General features: G+C 32.9%; 3 protein-coding genes across 3 annotated transcripts; all 3 read left to right on the plus strand.

Moving 5' to 3' along the window:
* The first annotated feature begins 2,621 nt into the window (after positions 1-2,621).
* On the plus strand, positions 2,622-3,603 carry LOC131609622 (transcription repressor OFP13-like). The gene has a single exon (XM_058881382.1). It carries the CDS (start codon positions 2,740-2,742, stop codon positions 3,490-3,492), a length of 753 nt encoding a protein of 250 aa, XP_058737365.1. The 5' UTR covers positions 2,622-2,739; the 3' UTR covers positions 3,493-3,603.
* Positions 3,604-14,525: 10,922 nt separating this feature from the next.
* On the plus strand, positions 14,526-15,187 carry LOC131645860 (uncharacterized). Its single transcript, XM_058916061.1, has 3 exons — positions 14,526-14,589; positions 14,691-14,887; positions 15,005-15,187. Exons 1-3 carry the CDS (start codon positions 14,526-14,528, stop codon positions 15,185-15,187), a joined length of 444 nt encoding a protein of 147 aa, XP_058772044.1.
* A 24-nt stretch (positions 15,188-15,211) lies between these two features.
* Positions 15,212-16,162, plus strand: LOC131645869 (protein MAIN-LIKE 1-like). The gene is made up of 2 exons (XM_058916070.1): positions 15,212-15,682; positions 15,842-16,162. The coding sequence occupies exons 1-2, from the start codon at positions 15,212-15,214 to the stop codon at positions 16,160-16,162; spliced, it is 792 nt and encodes a 263-aa protein (XP_058772053.1).
* Positions 16,163-20,516: the final 4,354 nt, after the last annotated feature.

The raw sequence follows: 20,516 nt of genomic DNA on the forward strand, positions 1-20,516 counted from the left end.
TCCAATTTCATTTTCATTTTATTCAAATTTTTCCAATTTTATATGCAATAATTTAAACCAAATCCGTTTAATTTCGAAGTAGTTTGATACGAATATCAGATTTATAGCTTTAAATTTATAACCTTTTCAATAAAAAACAATATTTTTATTTATTTTTTATTTTAATTTTAGACTATAATATGTTAATTTAAAACATTAAATTAAAAAATAAATAAATCTAAATATTAGAAAAATTATGAAAATAATGTTAATTAATTATTTTTAACTAATTTTAAAAATTATATTTTTAACTATTTTAAAAAATATATTTTTTGTTGACCATGAACACCTTTACACTACAAAAAAATCACAATCAACATGTCTGACTTTAACAACAATTACTTATTATAAATCCAAACAAAATTGATGATTTAAACATTTCTAATAGATTAAAAATATCAAAATGACCTAAAAACAAAAAATGTCATAATTATTTATATGTGTATTATTCAGTAAAAAAAGAGAATAGAAACATGAAATATCACATGTTATGTGTCCTTGTATCAAAACAACTAGTTATTTAATAAATGTGACAGAGAGATATATATTATATAAGGTAAAAACAATAAAAGAAGTTCCTAATAAATACATAGCCTAGTTATTTTAGATCTCAAAACCATCCTTTTCTAATAAATAAATACACTATGCGTGATGCAACCGTTCCCTATTTAAAAACATCACAAGAATTCACCTTCTTCATTTCATTTATTTTATATATTTTTATAGTATCTAATAACCTATAGTTCTATACTATAGCAACATTTTCATAGTGTCACTATTTCAACCACAAATATTTTTTTTACTAATTTTATAGTTTATTTATTTAAATTTTTGTCACTCTTAAATACCACTGAAAAGTTAGGGGGAAATTGCCTACTTTTGCTATAAGTGTGTAATGGTTTAAATTTAAATGCTAATGAAGTACATGTTTGTTTTGTGGTCTAGTGTTGGTAATTTCTTATCTTTGTTCTTTGAAAAAGAAATGAAAATGCCCTCACTAGGTCAAACACATATGACATTCATAAATGCAATTTTACCAGTTATGTTTTTCATGCCAATAGAGGTTGTAAGTTGGTAAAATTTCACTTTTGGTTTCACAAAAGTTGTGAGTTTGAATAGCTAGATAATATGTAAATATCTTTATTAATGTTATCTAAATTTTATAGATATAAAATATTTACCGTTGTTTAAAATTATTAATTACTTTTAAAATATATTATATATATCAAATGAGTGAGATCTTTTTAAAAACAAAAACATATTATAAGACGAGTGTCATATTTTTATTATGGAGTGAGTTAAGATTTTATATTCTCATTCTCTATTATATTTATTTATTTTATTTTAGTTTTTATAACACGAATACTAATATAAATTTTATAATTTTTAGGTTTTAGACATGCAGTCTAACCCTCCCGCTTCAATTTTTTTTTAAGACTAGAACAAAATTTTAAGTCAATATCATCCAACTAGAATGTCTCCTCCATTCAAAATTCTTTTAAAAGACACACTTTTCATTCTAAAATGACAATCAAGATCATAAATTTTCTGATCCGTCAGCCATGCATGTTTTGCTTGATTTTTGTGTGGGACAGGTTAAAGTTTTAAATTCGCACTTTCTACTATACATGTTCTATCCCATTTTTTGTGAGTTTTTATGGGCACAGACATCAACATGAATTGTGTAAATTTTAGGTTTTGTGGGCATGATCGGTTAAGTCCGCCCCACTCCACCCTCATTTTTTAGGATATACCAAAGTTTTAAATCCGTCCTTCTACTATGTCCATCCAACCTCATTTTTGGAGGTGAATGGCATGTCAAGCCCGCCCCACTCCACCCTTTTTTTAGGACATGTAAACTTTTAAACTTGCCCCTTCTGCTATGTCCATTAAATCTCACTTCCTTTTTTTTGCAAAATTTTACAAGACAAATTTAAACGGGACAAACATCCTCATTTACCACACTACTTAACTCGAGTAAATCTCAAATCATAAAGAAATTCTCACATTAGAGATCCATAAATGAATGATCTAGATCTACGAAAGAACAAAAAAATGAAGACATTTGAAGAACAAATGATCTTATACGGTGACTCTGATCTCCTTTAATATGGTGCGGGGTAGACCTGCATAGTTAACACTCTAACGCTGAAACCAATTCAAGATTCAATATGAATATAGTAAAATTGAAAATTAAAGATTGTACTTTGCTCTTCGCAAGTGAATTGATTTATACATTAAATCGAGTAGAATGAATTTGAGATGTATTGGATCTTGATAATTCGGAGCTTTATGCTATCCAAAACACATTATCAATTAAATTTTTTTTTACATAGATAACAAAAATTGAATTCAAAACTTATACTAAATATAAATCAATATATCAAGTCCTATACTTTACTATTTTATATTTAGAACCATAGTACTATCTAACATTATTTTAAAGAAGATATGAGGCTGACACTTCTGAAAAGATTGCTGTTACATTCAGTTGTTGATGTGTGCATTAAATAACATTGAATTTTACAAACCTACAAATTTAATTCACACATGAAATCACCTACCACATCCCATTTCTTTCTCACATTCTTCTGCTTTATATAACTCACTTCTCCTCTTATTTATTACAAACACCAAACCACATCTTCATTATTCATCATTACACCTCCCTCTCTTTCCTCTTCACACCTCCCTCTCCCAATGGGAAAGAAAAATTTGAAACTTTCTTCACTTTTCAAAACCAAACAACATCCATGGCAATTCTTACCTTCCTGCAACCACCATCCAAAGACTCTCTCCTTTCGAACTGGTGGTGCCATTGTTGATGATGACATGTTCAAGACAGTTAACTCAGTGTTCTTCGACCAAACAGACAATCAAAGCAATATCGAAACACCGAAATCATGTTTCACAACAACCTCGTCTGATTCTGTCGCGAGTTTCTCGACAGAATCAGACGAGTATTATTGCTACAACGACGGAGAGCTCTTGGAGACATTAGTACGAGGAGTTAAATCCGAGAGGTCTTCAGAGAGACTGTTTTTCGAAGCCGAGGACACGAGTTCGATCTTGGAAAAGGCGAAGGCCAACGGTTTTCCGTTTAAGGAAAGTGTGGTATTAGCTTTGGAGTCAGATGATCCTTATGAGGATTTCAAGAGATCAATGGAGGAGATGGTTGAGTCACATGGTGTGAAGGATTGGGAAGGGTTGGAGGAGCTTTTGAGTTGGTATTTGAGAGTTAATGGGAAAAATAATCATGGGTTTATTGTTGGTGCTTTTGTTGATTTGTTGATTAGTTTGACAGGCTCTAAGGATTCTAGTAAGTCTTGTTCTGATTTAACTTTGTATTCTTCTGCTGTTTCTTCTTTTGCTTCTTCACCAACTTTGTATTTATCTGAGGGGCAGAATGAGATTACTGAGATTGAAGATAATGATAATGTAACAGATTCTTAGTATTTTAGAATAGATTAGATGTAGTTTTAACTTTTTTTTTTTTTTGGTTGGTGTTGTACATTGTGTAGATTGGAAATTTTTTTAATGAGAATTAAGTTATGATGATCTTGTTTTGTAGTTTTTTATTTTTTATTTTTTTTATAAGAATTGTTTTTTTATATTAGTCTCCTTAAAAACATATTTCTTTTTAGCCCGCAGCAAGTTGTAATAAGTAAAAAAAGGGTTAATAGTAGTTTACCCCTGTAATATGAGCGTGTTTTGGTTTACCCCCTACCGTTGCCAAAGGCAGGTTTTGGCAACAGTTTTTTTGAAAAAACCGTTGCCAAAGGGTAGGGAGTGGGGAAAACAAAATTCGCTAACATTACAGGGGGTGAATTACTATTAACCCTAAGTAAAATCTAATAAATGTCTATCACAGGAAGGATACACAACCTATGTTATAAAATATTTTTTGGGAAATTACCATACTAACCTCCTAAGATCAATACAACAATCGGCTACATTTCACACAAATGTAATTGTTAATCATCTATCTATCCTATTTAAAGGAGATAAATCATCATTCTCCAAGTCAATCCTCAATCCACTGAGACCTTGACTCACCATAATTCAACGTAAATTCAACTTATCCAATCTCCATAAATATCCATAGTAGAACATTGGCGTTGTCTATGAGATTCGACTTTTTATTCCTACAATTTCTTACTTCTCGATTCCACTGAATTAGATCCAGATCTCCTCCAATCAAAGCACAAATTTTCGTCTCTAGACCAATTCCTCCAAGTTCAGAACCAAACTCCTTCAATTTGATCCATGTCCAACCTAGGGTGGATTCAACAGTTTTTAGTCTTCCTTCGTTCTTCGAATTTGCTCCATAAATTCCATCTAGGTAAACCTTCCTTCAAACCTACATTAACGCCTGTTGTGGCCAGATGGGAAGCACTCCCTAGTTTCTAACTTTTGCAGACTAATCTTGGTCAGTAAGGAGCTAATGAGTTGTTGAAAAAATGTACCAGATGGTTAATCAACCAAATTCCCAAGCTTTTCCAAACAGGTTAACTTAGATCAAAGAGAGCCTGCACATTATCATTCTGAAGAACAACATTGTGTTGGAGGAAGTCTTGCATAAAGCCAAGAAAGAATATGAAAGCAGTCCAAAAATCTCCAACGTCATTCCAAAGAACAACATCGTGCTTGAGGCGGCCTTGCATAAAACCTCTTTGCCTAGAAAGGATCTGAAAGAAGTCCAAAAATCTTCAAGCCACCGACGACACAAATGTCATATTCCTTCCCCAAACTCGAAGGAGGAAGGGGAAACCACACTCCTCCCAAAGTCCCCCATCCAAGGAGGAGAGAAAGGAACAAAGTAGAAGTCCCAGACAAAATTTTCCCTCTAGTCATCACGATCGCGATCTCCAAATTCTACGTATCTAGAATACTGATTGATGGCATAAGTTTTTGCGATATTATGTTCTCATATCTTTTTGAAAAGATGGGATTAAAGAAAGAAAATATGAGGCTCTCTGAATGGTCCAATTTGAAAACCTTCAAGAACATCACTATTAGGTATGGGACCTCATGCACAAGAGGGTGTAAATTGTAGAGGTTTAAAAATTGTTGATTTAGAACAAATACATTTTCGAAATCAGAGTTTGAAATATTTTATCAATAAAACGTTTGAATAAGTATGCAGCAGAAATTTAAATTAAAGAAAATAAGTAAAATATTAAAAAAGATAAGGGAAAAGAGAACGACACTAGAGAATTATAGAGGTTCAGTCTGATGAAGTGACCTAATATTTTCCCTATAAATTAATTTTGAGAGTATCTATTATTACTTGAGAGCTTTTAAAAGGTTAAGCCCATGAAATCCCTTATACAAGGAAATGAATTTGCAGGCTAATTTCTAACCATTTTATAACTAGAGGCTTGAAAGGGTTAGTCTCGAAACCAAAATCTGAACCAAACCAAGGTTTTACACGGGCTGACCACAAACCGAACTGAGTTTTTTTCCAAACTAGTCTCAAACCTACCGAGATTTTAATTGATCTGAATTCGGAAATTGGGTGAGATTTAACACCAGTTTGATCTCGAACCAGTTGAGCTTTTGATTGGGATGAGCTCACGAAAAGTTGTGAATATTCTTCTTTGGTTGATCTTCTTGAACTCAAAAGAGAGCTTTTCTTCAATGACGGAGCTCACGAACAAAACACAGACTTATAATTAATCCCTCAAAAACAAAAAAAATAGCTTTTACAATGGTTTAGCTCCTAAAAAATCACTTCCAAAGGAATAATAATTTATCAAGAGAAAACTCTGTTCATCATAAATCTATAATTAAGTCCTCGACCAGAACAAAATTCCTCAATAAACTCAAGAACGCTCTCAAAGCACTATGACCAACATATGTGAGAAAAATAGAAATGATTTAGAGAGATTGTGAGAGAAATGAAAAGTTAGATTTTTCACATTTTTTGAATTTCTTGAAATGATATAAAAGCTCTATATTTATAGGTCGAGAAATTGTGTGAATTTGGAAATAATCCATGGGCTAAATCGATTAGCTAATTGACTTTGCGGTACAAATAATCAATTTGTTGCACAAATAAAAAACTTTAGAAAGTTAGTCGTTACCAATTATTGTGGGCACGTTTTATCAAGATGGGGAATTGTTGAAGAAAAATTTGGAGGAGACTAAGGAGAAAATGTAACACCCCTTTTCTAACCCCAAATATAACATATTATTCACAGAGTAAAGTATGCATACAATCAAAGAGGCGTCACATGTTATTTTCATCACAATGAAAACCTAGAACAAACATACCAACATGCACTAATTATATCGTAACACATTTTGAAAATATCATGCTTTCATAAATTATGCATATCGCACGCGGAAGAATTATAACTCAAACATTTCAATGAATATATCACATACTATATTCATCTACCGAACTCAAATAACATATCCAATTATGCTAAACCAAATCAAATCTAGGCAACATGGCCGTCAACAACATATCCAAAGTATAGATTCGAAATATATACAAGATAGCAATATCCAAACATAAGCATGAGTCAAATAAAACCCCCCAAGTGTTACATGATCAGAGCATATGAGTCGCTACCTAATCAAACAACAAACTCAGGAGCTCCTCGGCTAAATCCTCGGACAAGCTACTACTCGTCGGAACCTGCACGATGTCACGATGAACATCATTCAAACAGAAGGGTGAGAATTTAAATTATTATAGATAAACATAATAATGGGAAATGCAAAACACAACAAGAATACATTTCACGATTCACCGCTCTTCTCAAAACATACATTCATACACCATATATCAATTATCACACAAAACAATCACATTGATACAAAAAAAATCACATAGCACACAATGTGACTCGAATGTAATAAATGTGACTCAATGCATGTGGTACCATGTGAACCCAAAGTTTCACCGCTTTCTGATTCAATATCTAGAATCCAAGCCATGCTTCCGATCCGGACAAGACCAAAGCCACCATTGTGAACCCAAGTTTCACCGCTTCCGATTCTACCTCTAGAATCCAAGCCAACATGTGAACCCAAAGTTTCACCACCTTTATTTCCGATCGAGGATCAAGGTCAACCATGTGAACCCAAAGTTTCACCGCTTCTATTTCAAAGCCACCATGTATGCATGTGCAACAAGATTTACAATATATATATATATATGCAGTTAAGATTATCACACAATCTTAACATACCTCATACCACAATAATTCGCACAATTCGAATTATCCACCAAACGTTGCACAACATGCATATATCATCAATAAAGCATTCACATAGCATTTATCAATCACAATAACATATAGCATACAAGCCAATCAATGTCATTCTCAACAATTCTCCAAAAACAACATATACATTTGCTAAATCTAAGCATCATGTATACATACAATTACCAAAACATATGCAATTAAGAATTATCCATATAATCTTAACATCCAATCATATTACCAAAATTCAACTAATTGAATTATTCCACCATCGTACAAAACACATTTATCATACGACAATTACAACAATGCATAACAATTAGCATTCATCGTTTCCAAATATCACAATTAGCACATGGTACAAAATACCAATACATGTTATCCACAATTAACATTAATCCATGACATACACTATCACATAATGATTAAGTCATCAAGTAATCATTCTCCACAATTGCATTTAAATAGCATACACTCACTCGCACACCTCATGAATATCATACCACATAACATATTAACAAATGTTATTCATAATTCATCGATTCATAACTCACATATACGTAATTACATGTTATTCACACAACAACATCATAATTAATTCAATAAGTGCCAACCAATTCTATCCTATCACATAGATAATAACATTGGCTTCCTAATGCTTCAAACGGCGCATAAAAGAAGTTACGGATCAAAAGATATAACATGACACGGTTAATTCAACTTCTTAATAAAAGTATATTATTGTTAATTCATCACAAGGCATCATCATTGGCTCATACAGTTCGAATACATACAACTAATTGCATGTAGCATACAACATCATTATCAATTCATACCGATCAAACACATACAAAAAATATAAGTTATATTAAATTATTATCTAATGGTTTTCAATCCAATTTAATAAGATAGGAATTTATTTTAGCTTTCCAACGGTCCAAACGGCGCATCAAACGGACACCCGAGTCAAAAGTTATTGAATTTATAAGTTTTTCAAAATGCTGTCAAAACCAGAAAATTTGCTGTTACGGAAATACTGTCAAAAACCAGAAAACTGATGTTGCGAAAATACTGTCTGCTGTTGCGAAAATACTGTTTGCTGTTGCGAAAATATTACTGTCCAGCCCAAATTTTTCACCATAAAACCATGTTAATCCATCATTTTTCATGAAATAAATAGTTATACAACCTATATACATTATATAGCAACTATTAGGATCATAAAAACAAGAATCTAAGCTCCATTAATTTTCACCAAAATTCCAAATCAACCATTTTCAAGTAAAACTTAAACATACATATATGCACTAAATCATGTTCGATACACATGCCCATTCATGGAATTCAATATAGAAACATCATAGCATATATAAATCATCAATTTCATAGATTGAAACATAGATTCATATTAGGGTTTTCAAGAATATAACAAATCCCAAATCCTAACTTCATGGTATCTAACCCATTCCAAATCATGCATTTTCTAACTCAATCATCATTACCCACTTATATCTACTTATAATAACTTGGATTCACACCCTTACCTTTTGATTTTAATCCACCCTCTTCAAGAATCTACAATCCTCTCTTCTTTCTCTTCTATGCTCTCTTCTCCTCTCCCTTATATTCTTCTTACCAAAGTTATGAAAAATGAAAGAATGACCTAACTCTTTCCTACTATCTTTTTTTTTAATGGGCTTAACCCATAATCAATTTCATATTTTACTTCTACAACTGAGGCCCAATTAATTATATCTATCTAATAACTTAATTAACCCATTAGACCCAATAAACACAATTATACACAAAATTAATTAATTCAATTAATTATTATATCTCATAACAATTAAATAATTATTTAACACACCAAGTAAAATAAAATAATATAATAAAATAAATACGGATAAAATCCTCTAATAACTCAATGTCTCATATTTCCGGTATAATCTTAATTACTCAGAAAATTCCCAAAACGCTAAATATTAACTCATTAATATTTCTAATACTAAAAATATTAAAATTTTTGATTAAATATTGATCCGCTATCCTGAACTAATACCGACTAAATCGTCCTAAAACGCGAAAATTTCGATAAACATCAGAAATGACTAAATTAAGCAAATAATTATTAAATACACCAAATAATATAATTACTAATATAATTAATAAAAATCGGGATGTTACAGAAAACACAATCTCTTTGTGGAAATAAAGATAGATTTTTGCAATGGTAAAAAGCCATTAAAAAAGAAAATTTTGAGGTAGTTAATGAATTTTGTCATGGCCAAATATGCCTTTAACAACACTTCTTACATGTTTTCTTCCTTAACTCTGGGTGTTCCTTTGAACATTTAAAGTTCTCATTCTCATAAGTCAGTCACTGGTAAATCAGGAGATGGTCTTAGGTGAATTTGTATGATCTCTTCTTTCTTTAAGTTAATTTTTTTACGAGGCATGGAAATTATCCCCCGATGTTTCTATTGTAATTTGATCATGATTTCATGGAACTTGTCCCAATTGTGTTTTATATGTTGTTGTGGCATTTCACCTTAATTTATGTGTTTTTGTTTACACGTTTGCGAGTGTCTACTTGCAAGGATATTCCTTATCAAGGGTGCCCACAGTCGGTCCCTTTCCCCATTTTGTAAACTTGGGAAATGCCAGACCTCTTGATGAGCCCATTCATTTTGATGGTGGATAATTGGTTCGAGCAAATTCATTATGTTCCCATTCTAAGGTAGGTTGTGCCTATTTTTAGACCTTTGATAAAGTTGAAATGTGTATTCTATTATCCTATGGAAAATGTATTCAGAAGATAAAGAAATTATAGACAAGTAATTATAGGGGGTCATTGTATTAATCATACCATAAATTATAACATGTTTTACCTTTGATGATTTTGAGGCCATTTTCTGCTTCAATACAATCTCACTCATCATGATCTAGTCCATGCATTCTTCTAGAAGGTCTAAGTCTTCCATGCATAATTTTTTATTCTCTTATCTTTAAAAGAGGTACTAAATTATCCATCTCAATTCCTTTATTTCTACAAGGATCATAGCCACGACTCTGTAGGTGAGCTGAAATGAAGTTTTCTTGATGGAGGAATGAGGTGTCGTCTGATATCCCTATAGGACATGAATAAGTTTTTCAACCTAGTTACCTTTTGCATTTTCTAGTTTTTTTTTGGATTTTTCAATTAGACTTTGTTTCTTGACTTCGCTTGACCATTGGTCTAAGGGTGTTCCACTAAGGTAAAGTGCTAGAGAAATGTAGATCTTTCACTAAACCTATGAATCTTTTGTCCATGAACCACGTTTTGTTGTCATTTATAACGACATCTAGGATGACGAATCTTGTGAGAATGTTCCTTTTGAAGAAACAAAAGATGATGTCACCCTTTATCTTTTCTCGAGTTTCGGTCTTTATCCGCTTTGTGAAATAATTGACGTCAATAATTAAATAGTTCAATTATCCTGAGAATGTTGGGAAAAGACATATGATGTCCACCACCACAAGAAAAACCACCAAGTGAAGGATAAAATGCACATTTCACTTGGTTGGACAATATGAATGTCCCTGTGTCTCTAACATTTATGGTACTTTTAGACGTTCTCTCTGGTGCCTATTTCATAGACAGCCAAAAATACCTGACATTCGAGGTCTTTTAGCTAATACTCTTCCTTCTAAATGTTATCATACAAATCCTTAATGAACTTCTTCCAAAACGTTGTTTCCACCTTCCTCCATTAAACATTTTAATAAGGGATTGGTGTAACATCGTATGTAGAGATTGTTAGAATAATAATGCAAGTGTGAGTAAGTGGGAAAATAGTCCCACATTAGATAGGAATGTGGTAACTTGAACATTTATAAGTGGGAGAACCCACTCACCTATCATCCTAAGGTTTTAGATTGATAAGTGATATGTCTCTCACAAAGGTGCATAATCCTCCACTTTGTATCAATGCTCCCTACTAAACTCCCCCCAACAAATGGTATTAGAGTCTGGCCTTTGGTTTGAGAAAAAGATCGGCTTAGTATCAAAATGCCCAAGAAGAGGTGTCTGGTTGCCCAAAAAGAGATAATGGCAGTACAAGTGTGAGGGGAGTATTGTAGACTCACTCTTGAGGGGGATGTTAGAATAATAATGCAAGTGTGAGTAAGTGGAAAAATAATCTCACATTGGATAGGAATGTGGTGACTTAAACATTTATAAGTGGGAGAACCCACTCACCTATCACCTTAAAGTTTTAGGTGGATAAGTGGTGTGGCTCTCACAAAAGTGCATAATCCTCAACTATGTATCAATGCTCCCTAGTGAACTCCTTTCAACAGAGATAACCTTCGATAAAAAAAAATATGAGCATGCCTTCCCTTCGTATATTTAGCGCCTCTTTTCCATCCCCTTATCTCTTAGTCTTGAAATTGACTAACTTAGATATGAGGACCAAATTCTAAATATTCTCTCTAAACATGTGTAGGATTTCTACCTAGTCATGATAGTTTTTACACTTGTTAAATATTGTTGCATGAATGCATCTTTTGCCTAATATTCCTCTTTCACTTGGACATAACCAACTATCCATTTGTATGTGAATATTAAATCTTATAAAAATAGTGAAAATTTTCAGAAATTTATCAATATTTAAAGCAACAGGTAATGTTTCCTTAACTATGCAAGGAGAATTGGTCCACAGTTGAAACAAAAGAGGTATGGTTTTTATTTTTGGTCTTAGTATTGAAGGAATGAAATTAATAAGAGAAACCATATTCATCAGATGGACCATGCCGTTAGAAACTTCGGTATATGTTGTTTGTTCTGAAGGAATTCCATTAATTAGAGAAGTCAATTTTCACAAGATGGTCCAGACTGTTAGAAACTTGGGTATTTGTTCATCTCAAGTTTTTAGGACACTTTGCTAATATTTCAACAATATAGACAAACGCATAAAACATAAATAAATAAATAAATAAATAAAAGTTTAAAATTATTTTTGATCTTGTATGTTAATTTTGAGTACCACGTTAAAATATATTATATTAGTTATCTTCATTTAATTAATAACGGAAAAAAATTCAAAAATCAATAGTTAAATTTATTGTTAATTTGACAAAAAAAATAATTAACATAATACATGTTGAAAAGTTAAAGGAGTGATATAGACAACATTTTAATCTAAAATAAAGTAAGCAGAGTTGTAGTGCATGTCTAAATTTTACAATTGAAATTTACATTTTGTATTTCTAACTATATTATAAGAAAAACAATAAAATTTGAATTTTTATTTTACACTGTGTATGGTTAAATGAGCCAAGATATTGACTTTTTTTTTCTCAATCAAGTTTGATATTTATACAACTACCTCACCTTGTTTATGTATATAATATTCCTTTTTACTTCCTTTTTTTTATAAAAATAATAATTAAAATTAATATAATTTTATTAATATTAACAACATTCTAAAAAACATTAAATTGATTGATTTTACCCTTAAATAGAAAAGAAAAATAAATAAAATAGACAGCATTCAATTTTTTAATGCATATGCTATTGTGTTTATGAAACCTTCTCAACATTCATTTTCTTTACCGAATTATATAACAAATGCATTCAATTTTTTAATGCATATGCTATTGTGTTTATGAAACCTTCTCAACGTTCAATTTCTTTACCGAATTATACAACGAATGCAGCAAACAGGCCTACATATCTGTCGCGTTTAACTTTGAGAATTTCTTTATAAACCCCCTATGAAGAGAATCTTTAGCGAAAAACTCAAAAATACCTCTACTTCAAAAATGTACTTCCGAAAATATTAAATGGAAGTTGTTTTCGGAGATTCATTTCCGAAAACACTTTTTTCACATTTTTGGGTGTTTTCGGAGATACATCTCCGAAATATGCAGAAATTATTTTTTTGTTTTGTTTTACTAAACAACGTTTAGTCCCGTATTTTTAATTAAACGACAACGCTTGCAGTAAACAGTGCTTGGTATAAATAAAATATAACCCGAATAAAATAAGCGACATATTAGCATAAAATACTAATATTATATATACAACTAATAGTGTACGAAAGTGTAAGTAAATGTCAAGAAATACAAGCCGAACACAATAAAGTCAAAGAAAAATAAACGGAACCCCCTACTAAGTATGCCTAACCCTAACTCCCCGGGACCTCTTCTGCCTCGTATATGCCGCTGCATCGCCCGTGTCACCGACCATCCTTTCCACGACGGCGACTGCCCCTGGACCGCCGTGCTCAATGATACCTCGCTCCAATGCGTCCCGCCCAAGTATCTCTATCCGCTGACATATCGGTAGGAGATCAGTGGCATGGTCACCCTCGGCTTGCTGGTTCTCCAAGATCTCCTCGTGTGCTGGCCTAGGAGCTCCGGCTGCGTCAGGTGTCAGCAAAGGATGTGACACGCGATAAAACCATGTCATGTATCCATCCACACAATGCCACTCCTGGTGGCCTGCATACGCCGATACTCCTCCGGGACCTATATATATATATATATATATATATTGGCATATCATATGAGAACGCATTCTTTATATGAGAATGAATCTGAACCATTGAATTTTAAAATAAATGGTGGAGATCATGTGTGAATATTTTTTTCTCTCTCCTCCATCATTAAAATAAAAGATTGAAGAGAGATAAAAAAAAGATTCATACATAATCTCCACCATTTAATTTAAAATCTAATGGTTCAGATTCATTCTCACATTCTCATATAAAGAAGGCATTCTCATATATATATATATATATATAATGTATCATATGAAAATGACATTTTTATACTAGAATATTAGAATGAATCTGAACCATTAGATTTTAAATTAAATGGTGCAGATTATGTGTCAATATTTTTTCTCTCTCCTCCATAATTTATTTAAAAAATTATAAATTATGTAGTAAAACAAACCGTAAAAAAGTTTAACAAACCGATCTGCCAATTCATTAGTAAACTGGACAGACTTTACTATTGAAATTGGAAAATTATACCCTGTACCCCAACAATTATCCCTATACCCCTACATAAAATAATTTTGGACGAATTTACCCCTGTATAAATAGTAAAAAAACTTAATTTTTTTTACTTTTCACTCATTTTGCATAAATCACACGATAAAGTACATAAACCGGACATCCAAAAAGGCAGAGTTTCGTTTCTTTCAGTGCACAACTGGATAACCGAAGAGTGCGTGTTCCGGTTCTTCTTTTTCTGACAAATTAGCAACCGGATAACACAAAGATGGGTGTTCCGGTTTTCAAAAAATTAAAATTACCAACCGGACAATCCGTTGTTGTGTGTTCCGGTTTTAGGTTTCCACAACCGAACATCCCAGCCTTGTGTTGTCCGACTCATTTTTTTAAATATTTTTTAATATTTTATTTATATTTTATTTTTATTTTTTAGTCGTTCGCAGAAGAGGAGGTTCGATCGACAGAATGCGCCGAGAAGAAAGACAACGTCGAGAGGTTGATGACGAGGGACATCGGAGAGCTGCACCGGAGGCTGGTCCACAGCATCCTGGATTTCCCGGAGGACCGAGTGATACTTCTATTTTGACTAGGTATCAGGACCATGTTTCCCGCCATTTATGGTTCCGCGATGTACGTTAATAGCATATATGATAAAAAAGAATTTTTGAATAATTTAAAAATTTATGTTGAATAATTTTAAATTATATGTACTTATATGTTAACACATATATTACAAATTATTTTCAGGAGAGACGATCGAAGACCAACCTTAAAGGTTCTGCACATGGCAGCAAATTAATAGGATGGATTCCGCATATTCTTCCAAGAGCGATGAGTGATTGGTTAGTTGCCTCTGGTCTGTCATCTCTGCAGCATACTAGTTTGGCTAGAGTAGATACGCATCTTTTATCAACTTTTGTTGAGAGATGACATCCTGAAACATCGTCATCTCATATGCCGTTCGACGAGATGACCATTACGCTAGATGATGTTTCGTGTCTTCTTCATATACCTATTCGGGGTGAGCTGGTTGACCCCGATAAAGTTGTCATTGATTATGATGCTATCCATCTAGTTGTTGAGTTATTTGGTGTTTCATTGAGTGATGCATCTAGTGAGGTTTCTTCTGTAAGGGGTCCTTATTATAAGTTGGATTGGTTGAAGCAAGTATTTGAGCAACAAAGAGTTGCTGATAACTTTACCGGTGCTGTCAGAGCCTACATCATGTTGTTGTTAGGTTGTACTATTCTTGCCGACAAGACTTTAACTCTTGTCAAGGCAAAATATTTACCACTATTGAGAGACTTGGATGGATGTGGTAGATACTTTTGGGGGGCAGCTGCACTGGTGGCTCTATATAGATATTTAGGAGATGCTTCATTCTATTCATGCAAGCAGCTTGGCGGTTATGCGTCTCTTCTTCAGGTACAAAATTTTAGTTATGATTTAGTTATACATAATTATAATGTTACTTAATCATTTAAATTAGGATTGATCCATACTTGATTATGATTTAGTTTAATTTATAATATTAATGTTTTGTTACTGTGTTGGATTCATGAGTATTTTCCAACTGTTGAAAAGAGAGGTACTTATGGGATTTGTGGCATCGGTAGTCCATTGGCTAGGGCGATGAGATGGGAATATAGGCAAGGGACGCAAAAAGTTGATGAGATTCGAGCTGTGTTAGATCAGTTGACCCCTCGTGATGTCATTTGGCGGCATTTTGAGGATCATAGGCAGCACCGTTTGTTTGATGATATCTGTTTGTACAGGGGTGGTTTGAAGTGGTATGGTACTGTAGTGCTATATTTATCTGACAGATGTCCGCGTCAGTTTGGATACAGACAATACATACTGATTGCTCCTCCTAATGTAGACACACTTGATGTGGATGTTGAGTAGGCTACATATTTGCGAAGTGTGTTGCGGGTGATCCGAGCCCCAGATGGTACCCTAGCCGTGTTTGCTACCATACCGTATGAGACAAATGATGATTATTTGGCGTGGTATTATACGGTTTCACATCCTCGTTTGATAGCACCACATGATCAGCCAACGGAGGTACCAGTTCTTGTCTATGACAAAGGACCGTCAGACCCGAGGTTATCTTATATTTCTCATGAGCTTCATCGTTACTTAGAGCGTCATCAGGCATATCCTGATGAAGAACAGTTTGTTGAGATATTTCAGGCACTCAGAGTTGCATAGGGCGAACCATTACCTAGGAAGGACCAATTACTCATGATAATGAGTCTGATTGATTTATTATTATGAGACTACTGAGATTATTATGAGACTTCTGTATTATTATGAGACTACTAATATATTATGAGACTTCTGTATTATTATGAGACTACTAATATATTATGAGACGTATTTTTTATTGAGTATTTTTACGCTTAAAATCAATTGTCAACAAAATAGTATAATCCAAAGTCCGACATATTAAAATTGAATATCTTATAATCTAACATATTTTGGCAGTATAGGCGTAAGATGTTGCCAATGTTGTAACCGCCCAGTAAATCCCACCATCCAAGAAGTCGCATCTTTTGTGCGATATTTCTTCCAATCAGTTGTTACAGGTGGCAACAGGAATCCTTCATTCATGTTTACCTGTATATAAAATAAAGATCATAATCTAGTCAAATAAGGATTGAATGTAACAAAGTTGTGTTACTAATTACCTGAACCCAATGGTTTCCATTCACAAATCCAATGCAGTAAATGGATGCATTAGGTGAATGTGCACTCGTCATAGGAAAGTAACTCAAACTAGATTTACCTAAAGAGACGAGAACAACGTTATACCGATTAGCTATTACATAGCCCATATCAGGTAACGTCATCCATTTATTTGGTGGCTGTTGTCATAAAGAATCTATCACCAACGATGATCTCACTTGTGAAAGACGTTTACCAAATAATTCCTCATACAACTTGCTTCTAGTACCTATAATTTCTTTCTCCAAATCCCGACGAACCATTGACCATCTATCTGTGCCATAACCATGCAAAGATGCAATGGCTCTAAACCCACAATTTCCATCGTCTCTTACATCAACAATGTCATCAATAAATGGTCTGATGTAATCTAGAAATTGTACAATGTATTTATCAGATTCTTTATTTTTCGAGGTTTGGGATAATTGTGAACATAACCTCTTTGAAGATTTTTGGGAACTCGAGTGTGCTTGATCAACATACTCATATCCCGAAGAATCACAATAAACATCATATCCCATAGGTCTCTTCTTTTTCTTCTTCACCCCTCCTTTGGTTTTAATCTTTTCAGGCGGTGGACACATCTTTGTTGTAGTCGGATAAGCAATTTCACACACTCTGCTTTTTAATGCTCTTTTTCCTACAACATCTAGTGACCTCCACCTTTTCCAAATTTCATCGATTGCATTGGTCATGTCTATTACTGATCAATCATCTGCATCTACATCTTGATTACCTTCCATACTTAGCTTTTTCCAATGAATATGAATAGCCTCAATTGGTATCGGATCACCACTCAATGTATATCTCCCTAACTCACAAGCACATGGTAACCCATATACTTTTCTATGAGTACACCCGAAATTTTTAGTATTTGTACCTACCATGTTAATCCTCAACCATTCTTCAGCAATCTGCCTCAGTGCGGCTCTTGATACTGAACCACGCAAATTTGCATAAAAAGGACTACTATGTGCATGCTCAACTTCATAAAAACTCTTCTGAAATGAAGCTCTAATGTTGCCCACTTGTATCTTGATATTGTCATCCATAGCCTCCCAACATTTGCATAAATCACCTAAGCTATTCTCTAACATTTGCTTAAGTTTCCAATGCGCAGACTCCACCCATTAAATAAAACAAAACAACTAATTATCCGTAATATTAAGATAAAGAAACGATATCGATAAAATCACATAAACATACCTATTAGTTGTGGTGTTGCCCAAATGTAACACTTGATTGATCCATGCTTCGATAAATCGATGTCTATGCGGTGTCAACCATGTGTCTTTCACATAATCAATAAAATCTTTCGAGTCAACACATGCATCCTCAAGTTGTTTCAACCTTTGATGGTACTCCATCTTATCACTAGCCCTTATAAGCTCATACCACTTTTTCTCCACAGTTTCTCGCATTTCATCCACAACATGATCCTTACACTTTGATTTCACATTTTTGTTGATGTGAAATCGGCAAAGCAAATTAGTTGTCTTTGGAAATATTGTTTCAATGGCTTTCATCAAAGCAAGATCTCTATCAGTCAAAATTACTTTTGGAAAAAATCCTACTTAATAAACAACTGTTTCAACTTATCCAATACCCAACAAAAAGTCTCTGTCTGCTCAGATTCCATATAGGCAAAGGCAACAACAAATGTTAATTTAGTTGATGTCATACCAACTATTTCAAACAACGGTTGTTTGTACTTGTTTGTCTTGTATGTGCAGTCCATAGTCAATACAATAGGAAACATATTCAATAGCTTCATTGATTCTGGATGAGCCCAGAAAATATCTCTCACAACTTCCGACTCATCCTTTTTCCTGCTCCAGTAAACATAACTTGATTCTTCAACCAACTTGAGCAATTGTTGCATTTCTGTTATGGGACCCCTTATGTCTTTTTGTATCTTACTCTTATGTTTGTATATTTGCGTGATCCGAGTGACATTCTTCGGGTCATGCTCTTGCAATGACAATAATATGTGTCTTGGTGGAACATGACGTTTTGTCAAATCAATAATATGTTGCTGATAATCTCTATTTAGTCGACTTACGAAAGCATGACCTTCAAATCTATCAGGTAAGCCATGGTTGTGTACTCCGCATTTTACGTCGATCTTCCATCTAGAACCATCTTTCGACGGCGTTGACCTAATTTTAAAAGGACAACCACATCTCTTACTAGCACTTTGGGTTTCGCTATCTGTTTTTTTTGTATTTTCCACTTTTATCACAACCAAATATTAATTTGTCACTTCTTCCTCTCTTGCCTATTTTGGTATCTGAACGAGTTATTATAACTGTCACTTTATTCCTGATTCCTACCTCCCTAATCCAACTTATCGCCTCTTCTCTTGTAGCAAATTTTTGACCAGTTACAAAAGCATTTGTTGTATCCACGCATGTCTGATTTACGTCGCATTTCATCAAAGGAGGATCCACACCTGGCAATTAAAATTAAATAAATAAACACCATAGATAATTAAAAAAAAGAAGAACCGGAATACCCATAGATGGGTTATCCGGTTGGTATATTTAAGAACCGGAACACCCCCCAATGGGATATCCGATTGGTTACTTGTAAAATCGGAACACCTCCCAACGGATTATTCGGTTTTAACTATTTTACTGACCGAAATTCTGCATCCTGGATTATCCGGTTATCTTACATATCAGTTTTTAGTTGTTCACATGTCCGTACAAACAGTAAAAATTAAAAATTAAAACTAAAAGTAAAAAGTAAAAAATTAAAAAAAAAGACAAAATTGGAAATTTTTAAAAGTTATTGGGATACAGGAATAATTGTTGGGGTGCAGGGTATAATTTTTTTAAAATTGAACACCTAAATTAACATGTCTCGCCCCGTCCCGCTTTTGAATGGCTTAATTGGGGTGGACTTTAACAAGACTAGCTTCTGCTTTGCCAACTCTAATTTTGTATAAGTTTTTTTTAACAAAACTTATAAAAAATACTTTTTTTGCCAGATTTTTCAAATATCTAGTACAAAATCATAATTCTTTTTAAAAATTATATTTTATTTCAGCTTTTTCAAATATACCAAACTATAATACATATTGGATTTATCAAAAAATCAGATAGTGTTAACTTTTTTTTTTTTGCCTATCAAATATGTATTATTAATTTTTTTTTAAAATTTAAAAAATTACAAAACATATCATCAGATTCATCGAAAATTTGTTAGTGTTAACTTCAATTTTTATAGTAGGCCTATCCGATATGGTTTATTGGATTTTCAAAAATTCAATAGAAAATGTTTCAAAATTTTAAAAATCCAGCAAAAGTTCATACCGAATTTTTAAAATTATGGTTAAAATGCAAAAATTTATCTCATACCAGTCAAAAAAACTATCAAACTTTTTAAATGTACTATGGAAGTTTTTGAATTTGACTATTTTTTTAGAATGAAATTTTTTACCAAATATTATTTTAAAAATAAGTAAATAAGGACAATTTGATCCATACAAAAAAATTAGGGGTATCAGATAGAACAAAACTTAGGTACA

The sequence above is a fragment of the Vicia villosa genome, linkage group LG1 (genome assembly GCF_029867415.1).
Source record: "Vicia villosa cultivar HV-30 ecotype Madison, WI linkage group LG1, Vvil1.0, whole genome shotgun sequence".
Classification (NCBI taxonomy): domain Eukaryota; kingdom Viridiplantae; phylum Streptophyta; class Magnoliopsida; order Fabales; family Fabaceae; genus Vicia; species Vicia villosa.